Source organism: Hemitrygon akajei, chromosome 2, assembly GCF_048418815.1.
Source record: "Hemitrygon akajei chromosome 2, sHemAka1.3, whole genome shotgun sequence".
Lineage (NCBI taxonomy): Eukaryota > Metazoa > Chordata > Chondrichthyes > Myliobatiformes > Dasyatidae > Hemitrygon > Hemitrygon akajei.
Genome location: NC_133125.1, coordinates 194,271,527 through 194,283,969, shown reverse-complemented (window position 1 = coordinate 194,283,969; position 12,443 = coordinate 194,271,527). Strand labels below are relative to the sequence as shown.

The following is a 12,443-nucleotide window of genomic DNA, read 5'->3' as shown; positions in this document are numbered from 1 at the left end:
CCATCCTCTCGATCTGCCCATCACCCACACACTCCTCCCCACCCTCTCCATCTGCCCATCACCCACACACTCCTCCCCACCCTCTCGATCTGCCCATCACCCACACAGTCCCCCCCACCCTCTCCATCTGCCCATCGTCTGCACACTCCTCCCCCATCCTCTCCATCTGCCCGTCACCCACACACTCCTCCCCCACCCTCTCCATCTGCCCATCGTCTGCACACTCCTTCCCCTCCCTCTCCATCTGCCCGTCACCCACACACTCCTCCCCACCCTCTCCATCTGCCCATCACCCACACACTCCTCCCCACCCTCTCCATCTGCCCATCACCCACACACTCCTCCCCACCTCCCTCCCTTTACTCCGGGGTCCACTTTCCACTCCTGTCAGATTCCAAAATCTTCTGCCCTCTTGTCACTGACACCTCCTACCTCCCAGTTTCTGACACATTTCCACCGCTCACTCATTACCCCTCCCTCAGCTATTACCCCTCACCTGCCCATTTCCTTCCATAGATGTTACCTGACACGCTGGGAGACCCCGGCGCTTTGTGTGTTACCATCACAACATGTCCTGTGTTACCAAGATTCACCCTGACCTCCCTCTGCCAGTCAGCACCACCACCACTTGCCCCAGTTACCCTGTCAGTCCCGGTGGACTTTAGCACCCGGGGGAGCCGGGGAGCTCAGGACCCGCCGCCCGCGGCTGCTGCTGAATCCGCAGTCTTTCTGTTCCGTTGACGGATGCGGTGAACGAGTTAAAATTAATGAATCGATAATTCTCAAATCATGTTTATTTCACTCTGATGCACCATCAATAACTCACGCCGAGACTTAGGAAGTGAGATATCGGCTTTTATTGACTGAAGAACAACACTACATCCTGGGGAAAATGAGGGAGAGCAGCAGACCACAGTCGCCTTTATACAGGGGTCTGTGGGAGGAGCCACAGGGGCAGTCAGCAGGGTCTTGGGAAGAGCCACAGGAGCAGTCAGACAGGTATATCTAGTTCACCACACACTCTCCGCACATTTATATTTACACTGACTTACTCCTGACTCCGGTCCCGGACCCGACCCGTTTACAGACCCGGAGCGGAACCGGAGCAGATTCTCAGCCACTCGTTTTCATATCCAGTCCAGAAGAAAGGATAAAGTTTCTCCGTGAATTTATTCCCAGTGAAGGTGTGGAGATGGGACTTGGTCTCCGCGTTGTAAAATGAAACTGTCCCGGACTCGTAACTGAGATAAACTCCCACCCTCCCGGGGATGGGACGGGCAGGGAGACGGGACAAAGGGGAGGTGAGAACCCACATCGTGTCATCAACCCGCGCGATTCTCCAGAATCCGGTCTCCGGACTCACTGTGACCCCTCCCTTCCTCTCCACAGACTCTGCGGCGACTCCCAGATCCCACCACCGATTCCCCGTCACCTCCACCTCCCAGTAATGTCTCCCCGATGTGAATCCCTCCGATCCCAGCACACAAAGCCAGTATGGGAACCTCTTCCCAGTGTCAGGGAGATTCCTCCATGTCTCGGTGTATCTCACACTCTTCCGATCCTCAGACACCTCGAGCTCCGGATTCGCCGTTTCCACATCCAGGGTGACAGAGACTGGGGGGAGAAGCAGAGAATTAGAGAGTCCCGGGGATCGGGGGGAGACTCGGGCAGCGCGGCCCCGGGGTCGGGGGGAGACTCGGGCAGCGCGGCCCCGGGGATCGGGGGGAGACTCGGGCAGCGCGGCCCCGGGGATCGGGGGGAGACACGGGCAGCGCGGCCCCGGGGATCGGGGGGAGACTCGGGCAGCGCGGCCCCGGGGATCGGGGGGAGACTCGGGCAGCGCGGCCCCGGGGATCGGGGGGAGACTCGGGCAGCGCGGCCCCGGGGATCGGTGGAGAGGCCACTCGGCCTCAGGTACAGTCAGTGGGGGGGGGGAGACAGGACCCTTTCCCGGGGTTTTACCCAAGCACAGCGGACGGACAATCAGCATCTTCCCGAGGTTTTTCTTCAACATGGAGAGCGGATATTCTGGAGAATCTCAGCGGGTCAAGCAGCGTGTGATAAGGGAGATGTACAGTCGATGTTTCAAGCCAAGACCTTACCTCACGAACGGAAAGAAAGACGGGAGATAGCAGTGGAAACCGGTACGAGGAAGGGGCGGAGCAACAACTGGATCCAGATGAGGATGGGGTGAGTAAACACTGGAGGCATTTAAAGAGGCAGAATTCATCCGTGCCGACCAACTCGCTTTAATGAACTAGTTCCATTTACCTGTATTTGCCCATTATTCCTTTAAAACTTTCCTAACCACGTACCCGTCCAGGTGTATTTTAAATCGTTGTAACTGTATCCACCTCCACGGTTTCCTTTGGCAGCCTCCTGAGCTCCAGGAAAAAGACCAAGAATATTCAGCCTCTCCTTATAACCCAAACCCTCCCGTCCCAGTAACATCCTTGTAAATCTGTTTTATACCCTCTCAGTTTGATGACATTCTTCCTGTAGAAAGGTCACCAGCACTGGACAGTGTGATCCAAATCATAAAGACAAGAAAATCTGCAGATGCTGGAAATGCAAAGCAACACACACAAAACCTTGGCCCAAATCATTGAGTGTTTATTCATATCCAGAGCTGCTGCCTGACCTGCTGAGTTCCTCCAGCAGTTTGTGTGTGTTACTCTGCTCCAAATGTGGCCTTCCCAATGTCTTGTACACTCATAACGTGACGTCCCAGATCCTGTACTCAGTATTCTGACTGATGAAGACAATCACCTCCTGGTCTCTCTGTTCCACAACACTCTCCAGGGCCCCCAATTGCTGTGTAAATCCTGTCCTGGTTTGCCTTCCAAAATGCAACACCCTCATCTCTCTGAATTAAAATCAATTTCCATCCAATGGCCCAGAGACCCAATTAATCAAGATCTCGTTGTAATCTTGGATAAACCATGAGCAACAGGGTTATGTAGTGGATAACACAATACTGTTGCACCTCGGGGCGTTCCGGAGTTCAGAGTTCAATTCCGACACCATCTGTAAGGAGTTTGTACTTTCTCCCTGGGATCTCGTGCATTTCCTCCGGGTGCTCCCGATTCATCCCTCAGATTGGGGAGGAGTGGACAGCGAGGAAGACCATCATTACTTGCAGTGGGATCTGGAGCAGCTGGGAAAGTGGGCTGAAAAGTGTCAGCTGGAATTTAATGCAGACAAGTGTGAGCTGTTGCTCTTCGGTAGGACCCCAGTGTCGGTAAATGCAAGCAGGCTTTTTCCATGGAGGTTGGGTGGGATTACAAGCAGAGGTCATGGGTTAAAGGTGAAAGATGAAAACTTTAAGGGGAACATGAGGGGAAACTTCTTCATTTAGAGGGTTGTGAGAATGTGGAACGAGCTGCTAGTGCAAGTGGTGCATGCAAGCTCGACTGAAACATTTAAGTGAAGTTTGGACGGTACATGGATGGTCGGAGTTGGAGGACCATGGTCCCGGTGCAGGTCGATGGGAGCAGGTAGTTTAAATGCTTCAGTATAGACCAGATGGGCTGAAGGGCCTGTGCTGTTTGTTTCTATCACTCTGTGACGCTCATACAAAAACATAACGGTTTGCAGGTTAAATGGTCATTGTACATCGCCCCGTGATTAGGTTGGTTTTAAATAGTTGGGGTGCTGGGTGGAGCGGGTCATTGGTCTGGGACGGCCTGTTTCACACTGTCTCTAAATAAATAAATAACCTCTTCACTGTCCATGAAACCACCAGTTTTAGAGTTCTTCACAAACCTACTAAACACGTCACCTACATTCTCTCCAAATCATTCATATGAATGATGAAAAACAGTGAACCCAGCACCGATCCCTGCAGAACAACCACTGGTCACAGGACTCCACCCAGACAACTCTGTATCCTATTCCAGATCGTCAGAGGAAGTCAGAGATTGCATAGCATTAACAAAAAGGAACTATCACAGAGCTAAGGTGAGTGGGAGGACAGATTATTGGGAAATTTTTTAAGGAACAACAGAACTTAACTAAAAAGGTAATACGGGGAGAAAAAATGAGGTACGAACACAAGCGAGCCAGGAATATAAAGGAGGATAGCAAAAGCTCTTTTAGGTCGGTAAAGAGAAAGAAGATAGTTAAGAACAATGTTGGGCCCTTGAAGAATGAATTGGGTGAAATTGTTATGGGAAACAGAGAAATGGCAGAAGAATTTAATAATTACTTTAGATCTGTCTTCACCAGGGAAGACACAAGCAATCTCCCAGATGTATGGATGGGCCAAGGACATAGGGTAACAGAGGAAATGAAACAGATTGACATTAGGAAGGAAACGGTGATGAGTAGACTGATGGGACTGAAGCCTGACAAATCCCCAGGTCCAGATGGTCTGCATCCTAGGGTACTAAAGGAGGTGGCCCTGGAAATTGTGGATGCATTGGTAATCATTTTCCAATGTTCCTTAGATTCAGGATCAGTTCCTGAGGATTGGAGAATGGCTAATGTTATCCCACTTTTTAAGAAAGGAGGGAGGGAGAAAACAGAGAACTATCATCCATCAGCCTAACATCAGTAGTGGGGAAGATGCTAGAGTGCATTATTAAAGATGAAATAGTGGCTTATCTAGATAGCAGTGATAGGATTGGGCCAAGCCAGCATGGATTTACCAAGGGCAAATCATGCTTGACTAATCTATTGTAGTTTTTTGAGGATGTAACCAGGAAGTTAGACAAGGGAGATCCAGTGGATGTAGTGTACCTTGATTTTCAGAAGGCATTTGATAAGGTCCCACATAGGAGATTGGTGGGTAAAATCAGAGCTCATGGCATTGGGGGGAGGATATTGACATGGATAGAAAACTGGCTGGCAGATAGAAAGCAAAGGGTAGCGGTGAATGGGTGTTTCTCGGAATGGTAGGTGGTGACTAGTGGGGTGCCACAGGGCTCGGTATTGGGACCACAGCTGTTTATGATTTACAACAACGATTTAGATGACGGCATTGAGAATAACATCAGCAAGTTTGCTGATGATACTAAGCTGGGTGGCAGTGTGACATGTGATGAGGATGTTTGGAGAATTCAGGGTGACTTGGATAGGCTGTGAGTGAGCAGATACTTGACAGATGACGTTTAATGTGAATAAGTGTGAGGTTATCCACTTTAGGAGTAAGAACAGGAAGGCAGATTATTATCTGAACGGTGTAGTTAGGTAAGGGAGAAATACAAAGAGATCTAGGAGTCCTTGTTCATCAGTCACTGAAGGTGAATGAGCAAGTGCAGCAGGCAGAGAAGAAGGCTAATGGAATGTTGGCCTTTATTACAAAGGGAATTGAGTACAAGAGCAAGGAAATCCTCTTGCATTTGTACAGGGCCCTGGTGAGACCACACCTGGAGTATTGTGTACAGTTTTGGTCTCCAGGGTTAAGGAAGGACATCCTGGCTATAGAGGAAGTGCAGCGTAGATTCACAAGGTTAATTCCTGGGATGTCCGGACTGTCTTACGCAGAGAGGTTAGAGAGACTGGGCTTGTACACGCTGGAATTAAGCAGATTGAGAGGGGATCTGATTGCAACATAATAGATTATTAAGGGATTGGACAAGAGGCAGGAAATATGTTCCAGATGCTGGGAGAGTCCAGTACCAGAGGGTATGGTTTGAGAATAAGGGGTAGGTCATTTAGGACAGAGTTAAGGAAAAACTTCTTCTCCCAGAGAGTTGTGGGGGTCTGGAATGCACTGCCTCGGAAGGCTGTGGAGGCCAATTCTCTAGATGTTTTCAAGAAGGAGCTAGATAGGTATCTTATGAATAGGGGAATCAAGGGATATGGGGACAAGGCAGGAACCAGGTATTGACAGTAGATGATCAGCCATGATCTCAGAATGGTGGTGCCGGCTCAAAGGGCCGAATGGTCTTCTTCTGCACCTATTGTCTATTGTCTATTGTACTGTATCCCATGTGATCGAACTCTCTGCTACCTTGTCAAGTCCCTCGCTGAACTCCATGGAGACAATGTCTACTGCTCTTTCATCAGCTGTAATTTACTTATTGAGATACAGCACGGAATAGGCCCTTCCGGCCCTTTGACCCCCACCACCCAGCAACCCCCGATTTAATCCGAGCCTGACCATGGGACAAGTTACAATGACCCCCACCACCCAGCAACCCGATTTAATCCGAGCCTGACCATGGGACAAGTTACAATGACCCCCACCACCCAGCAACCCCTGATTTAATCCGAGCCTGACCATGGGACAAGTTACAATGACCCCCACCACCCAGCAACCCCTGATTTAATCCGAGCCTGACCATGGGACAAGTTACAATGACCCCCACCACCCAGCAACCCCTGATTTAATCCAAGCCTGACCATGGAACAAGTTACAATGACCCCCACCACCCAGCAACCCCTGATTTAATCCGAGCCTGACCATGGGACAAGTTACAATGACCCCCACCACCCAGCAACCCCTGATTTAATCCGAGCCTGACCATGGGACAAGTTACAATGACCCCCACCACCCAGCAACCCCTGATTTAATCCGAGCCTGACCATGGGACAAGTTACAATGACCCCCACCACCCAGCAACTCCTGATTTAATGCAAGCCTGACCATGGGACAAGTTACAATGACCCCCATCACCCAGCAACCCCTGATTTAATCCGAGCCTGACCATGGAACAAGTTACAATGACCCCCACCACCCAGCAACCCCTGATTTAATCTGAGCCTGACCATGGAACAAGTTACAATGACCCCCACCACCCAGCAACTCCTGATTTAATCCGAGCCTGACCATGGGACGTTATAATGACCCCACCACCCAGCAACCCCTGATTTAATCCAAGCCTGACCATGGAACAAGTTACAATGACCCCCATCACCCAGCAACCCCTGATTTAATCCGAGCCTGACCACGGGACGTTACAATGACCCCCACCACCCAGCAACCCCTGATTTAATCCGAGCCTGACCATGGAACAAGTTACAATGACCCCCACCACCCAGCAACCCCTGATTTAATCCGAGCCTGACCATGGAACAAGTTACAATGACCCCCACCACCCAGCAACTCCTGATTTAATGCAAGCCTGACCATGGGACAAGTTACAATGACCCCCACCACCCAGCAACCCCTGATTTAATCCGAGCCTGACCATAGGACAATTACAATGACCCCCACCACCCAGCAACCCCTGATTTAATCCGAGCCTGACCATGGAACAAGTTACAATGACCCCCACCACCCAGCAACCCCTGATTTAATCCGAGCCCGACCATGGGACAAGTTACAATGACCCCCACCACCCAGCAACCCCTGATTTAATCCGAGCCTGACCATGGGACAAGTTACAATGACCCCCACCACTCAGCAACCCTGATTTAATCCAAGCCTGACCATGGGACAAGTTACAATGACCCCCACCACCCAGGAATCCCTGATTTAATCCGAGCCTGACCATGGGGCAAGTTACAATGACCCCCACCACCCAGCAACCCCTGATTTAATCCGAGCCTGACCATGGGACAAGTTGTAATGACCAATTAACCTGCCAACCGTTACGGGTTTGGACTGTGAAACTGGAGAACCCAGAGGAAATCCACACGGTCACAGGGAGAACGTACAAACTCCTCACAGGCAGTGACGGGACATGAACCCGGGTCACTGGTACTGTAAACCGTTGTGCTAACCACTATGCTACCGTACCGTCCATGCAGAAAACCACGCTGGGTCTCCCTGATTAGTCCTCACCTTTCCGAATGAATGTCGATCCTGTCTCTCAGAATCCCCTCCATTAATGAACCCACCTCTGACGTTAGGCTCACTGGTGTGTACTTCCCTGGCTTCTCCCTAGAGTCGATCTTCAGTAAATGTTCAAAATTAGTCTCCCTCCAGTCTTCTGGCCCCTCACCCGTAGTTATCGATGACACACAAATCTCCAAAAGGGCCTCTCAATTTCTTCCTGAGCTTCTCACAATGTCCTGGGATACACTTGATCAGGACCTGGGGATTTATCGACCTTTCTGCATTTTAGGACCTGCAGCACATTTGCTTCTGTAATGTGGTAGAAAATGAGGTCGATCATCTTCTGTAACACGGGGGAATTGAGGGCCCTGTGGAACTGGCACAGAGAGGAGTTGAGCCCTGGGACTGAGAAATGATGACGGGGAGGTTTTGAAGGATACGGACCAAATGCAGGTAAATAGACTGGGAGGTGATCTGACAGAAATATATAAGGTTATGATGGGTTAGATTGAGCAGAGGAGAAGGGGAGTGATGAGACAGGAGTCTGAAGTGACTGTGGACTGAAGATTGGTGAAAGATGGCAGGCACGACGCTCCGGGTAGCGGAAGGGTGGGGAGTGTGGACTGTGGAGTGGGAGACACTGGGAAGTGAAACCAACACCAACACAGTGAAAGTTTTGATCGCTAGTCGGAGCGGGGTTGCGGGGATAGTTGGGAGATGGGAAGGTGGGAGACAGCTGTGGGAGGGTGAGAAACAGGAGCACAAAGGCCAACCTGTACTGGAATCTGATCAGTAAAGGAGGTTCCACTCTATCCACCCAAAGGGGAACTTCCCAGTGGCCAAACATTTTAATTCCCATTCCAAAATGTCGGTCCATGGCCGCCTCTTGCGCCAAGATGAGGCCATCCTCAGGATGGAGGAGAACACCTTGTATTCTGCCTGGGTAGCCTCTGACCTGATGGCATGAATATTGATTTCTTCTTCAGGTAAAATTTTTCTCATCCCCTCCCCTCTTCTTCTATTCCCCACTCTGGCTTTTAACCTCTTCTCACCTCCCTATCACTACTCCCTGGGTCCCCTCCTCCCCTTTCTCTTATGGTCCACTCTCCTCTCCGATCAGATTCCTTCCTCTCCAGCCCTTTAGCATTCCCACCCCACTGGCTTCACCTATCACCTTCTCGCTAGCCTCTCTCCCCACTCCCCACTTTTTATTCTGGCATCACCCCCCACTTCAATTTTAGTCCTGAAGAAGGATCACAGCCCAAAACATCAACTGTTTATTCATTCCAATAGATGCTGCCTGACCTGCTGAGTTCCTCCAGCATTTTGTGTGTGTTGATTTGGATTTCCAGCATCTGCAGACTTTTTCCTGTTTATGACAATGGGAACCATTAGGGGAGAGATGAATGGCAGATGGAACCAGGACCAGATGGGGGAGGGGTGGAAAGCCTGTGGTGAACTGTGTGTGTAGATGGAAACAGAAGGTGAAGGGGGATGAATATGGGTGACACGTGTGAATTGTTCAAATAGAAACCATTCACTGTGTCTGAAGAGAATGGTAACCTCCAGGTTACTGAGGGGTTTAACAATGTGCAATGTTGAGACTCTGACTACAATCTGCTGAACCTTCTTGTGAATGTGTGTGATGGAGATTTGCCAGACCAGTTATGCTGTGTCCACCAGTGTTAATGCTGATTGGTGTGTCTGGGTTCAGTCTCAATGTGGTGGTTTGATCACAACAGTGAGACTGGCGAGTCCAGCAGGGGGCAGAGCTGAGTCAATCAGACTGCGGTCACGGACAGGTCAGACAGGGGGAGTGGCTCGAAGGACTGGTGTGTTATTCTGACAATCCCCGTCACCATAGTGATACCAGATTTTATCCACTTTAATGACATTAATAGAATATTAATTCCAGAGCTACCATGTCAGGATTCAAACCCGTGCATTGGCTTGTTTGTCCAGTGCAAATGGGAACAGGATGCAGTGATTCGACCAGTGAATTGTTTGTATATTTGCCCCTGGTTTGGTGTGTTCAAGGGTCTGACATCTCCAGCTGACCATGTGGCAGTGATGCCTCCCGGCAGGTGGGGTTGGTGCCGGAATGAATCTGTATGTTTTACCTCGATTAATGCCGTCAAACGCTTCTCCCAATGCTGTGTCGAACAAATAGGGGTGATAGAATTTTTCAACCAGCAGGGCACCGTCTGTCACTGACAATGTCTTGTCATTATCACCAATCCTGTAAATATTATACATCTGGTTATAAACTGAACATCAGTGATATTTGAACTATTTTACAAATCCACACAGAGTTTCGGTCAAGACCATGTCCTACCTCCTCTTCCGACGAGCTTCCTCCTGAAATAAATCAAACACAGATCTCAATTGACTGAGACTGACCATCGGCATCCGAACAGCAGGAATCTGAGACAAGTTATTACAAGCTGCCGAAAATTCTCACTTAACTCTCTCCCACTGAAACGAATGGAGAAAGAGGAGAACCACGGGAGAAAGTAGAAGGAATGTTTATGAAATTTATACCATAACTGAGAGGATGGAACTTGCAGGAGAGATTGGACAGGTTGTGTATTTTTATCTGGATATGATGTCAGGGAGGATCAGATGGAGGAATTTAAACCTCTGAATGGATTTGATGGGATGGGAGTGGAGAAAATATTTCTCCTTGTCTGAGACCAATAGTCAAAGATAAAGCATCAGTTAGTTGTTAATAAATCCCACAAGAAATGAGGTGAAGAGAATATCAGAAACACACTCACAGCCTATGACTGTAACTGGGTGTTACTCTGAGTATCGGGGATATTATACGTGGGAATCACAGAAACGACCACCAGCTCAGTGCTCTGATCAGGGTAACTCATTCCCGAGAAGGTTGCAGACTGTCCTGTGATGTACAGATGTTGTGGGAGGCCGGTTTGGGACAATGACAATTCTGAACAGTCAGGACGTCCACATGGTGGAAATCAGTTTCCAGCTACACTATTTGAGATAAATTACATCATATTGTGACTGGGCACTTTTACAGATCCAAACTTAAATCGCTCACCATGAGGAATGTGATATTTTCTTGTTGATCCATCCGTTCCTGTAACTTTGTGATTTCCTCCTGGATGGAACTTAAATTCTCTTGAATCTTTCGAAGATTTTTCTCCATTGGATTCAGAGTCCTCTCCTCTTCTTCCCTGAGATCTCGCAGTGCACGCTGCTCTTTTTCAGTGAGAATCCGGCGCAGTTCAGCAAAATGGGATGTGATCTGGGACTGAAGACTGTGTGTCTGTTCCTGTCAAATGAAAGGAGAGGCTAGTTTACTATTTGAGGCTATTTTTTGTATTTCCTTCTGACATGGAAGGTAACCATTCAGCCCATTAAAGTCTATGCTGGTTCTCAGAACAATCCCCTCCATCACATTCCCCCACATCTCCCTGAAACATATACTCCGTCTCTGACCCACTAACCCCGACATGAATCACAGACCACCCAACGTCACAAGGTTAATTACAGTCGCCAATTTACCGTTCAACCATGCAATGTCGGCTAAAGGAAGATACTGGATACAGGGAGAACATGCAAACTCCACGCAGACCGCTCCAAGGGTCAGGATCGATCCCAGGTTACTGGGGCTGCGATGCTCTGCTATTCTGCATTAAAGGGAACAAAACTACACAGCGAATTTGTAAATTCTGTTCAGGAGCCTCACCTGAACTCCAGAAATCTTCTCTTTCTGTTGTTGCTCCATTTCCTCGAAGTCCGATTTCTTTTTAGTGAGAGAGTCTAAGGAAGATTTAACCCGACCCTGGGAATCAGAGAGTAAAGACATTAGACCAAAATATGCAACTAAGTAAATAGCTGATCAAAAGCTGGTTAGTTTTACCTTGTAGATTTCAATGGCTTCGTTAACCAGCATGAAGTTGTGAGACTTGTGTTCCCGCGCAGTCGCACAGATCAGGCATATCAGTGTCTCGTCCATCTCACAAAACAGCTTCAGTTCTTCCCCATGTTTCTCGCAGTGAAGTTTACTTTCCTCCTCTTTCGGATTCAGGTTTAGTTTTCGAGCTTTCTCAGACAGATTTGCCAAGGCCCGATTGACCCTGAGGGTGCGGTCCGCAATCTCCTCTCTACATTCCGGGCAGCGGTTTCTCTGCTCCCTTTCCCAACACCGTGTGATGCAGGAGCGGCAGTAGTTGTGTCCACACTCCAGTATAACCGGATCGGTGAAGAAATCCAGGCAGATGGGACAAATTACCTCCTCGGTTAAACTCTCGACCTGTCCTTTCGAAGCCATGTTAACTCCCGATACTTCCCGGTTCAGGGTCCTTTCACTTCCAGGGAGCTGCTGAACGCCTGCGGTACCGCGGCTGTCCACCTGGGGCGCTGCAGTCTGGGGAATGAATGTTCCTTTTCAGTGAAGCAGGAATCGTGTTCATTTCCACAGCAGCGATCAGAAACACATTAAACAAGTCTAACATAGATAAAGCCGGAGAGAAGAGCTTGGTTCAGTCTACGGCAGAACTGAAAGGGCAAGTCCTGAAAAGAGAGACAGAAGGGACTGTAAATGCAAGAGTCTGGAAGGAACTAAGCGAGTCAGACATCATTTGTGGAGAAAAATAGACAGAAGATATTCCGGGTTGAGACAGTCCAGACGAAGGTTCTCTACGCGAAATGTCAATTGCCCATTTCTCAACACAGTTGCTGCCTGACC

The 12,443-nt window shown here is 49.2% G+C and overlaps 1 protein-coding gene across 1 annotated transcript; it reads right to left on the bottom strand.

The window, feature by feature from the left end:
• Positions 1 to 838: 838 nt before the first annotated feature.
• Positions 839 to 12,140, bottom strand: LOC140719600 (zinc-binding protein A33-like). Its single transcript, XM_073034308.1, has 6 exons — positions 11,616 to 12,140; positions 11,442 to 11,537; positions 10,791 to 11,024; positions 10,062 to 10,084; positions 9,847 to 9,965; positions 839 to 1,614 (listed from the first exon to the last, which is right to left on the bottom strand). The coding sequence occupies exons 1-6, from the start codon at positions 12,024 to 12,026 to the stop codon at positions 1,082 to 1,084; spliced, it is 1,416 nt and encodes a 471-aa protein (XP_072890409.1). The 5' UTR covers positions 12,027 to 12,140; the 3' UTR covers positions 839 to 1,081.
• Positions 12,141 to 12,443: the final 303 nt, after the last annotated feature.

What these genes read in the sequence shown, in the direction of transcription:
- LOC140719600 (XM_073034308.1), bottom strand. Translation starts at nt 12,026, where the DNA reads ATGGCTTCGAAAGGACAGGTCGAGAGTTTAACCGAGGAGGTAATTTGT. An exon ending in AAGCCATTGAAATCTACAAG is followed by an intron (nt 11,538 to 11,615) that starts GTAAAACTAACC and finishes TCTGATTCCCAG; the next exon opens with GGTCGGGTTAAATCTTCCTT. An exon ending in AAAATATCACATTCCTCATG is followed by an intron (nt 10,085 to 10,790) that starts GTGAGCGATTTA and finishes GATTTATTTCAG; the next exon opens with GAGGAAGCTCGTCGGAAGAG.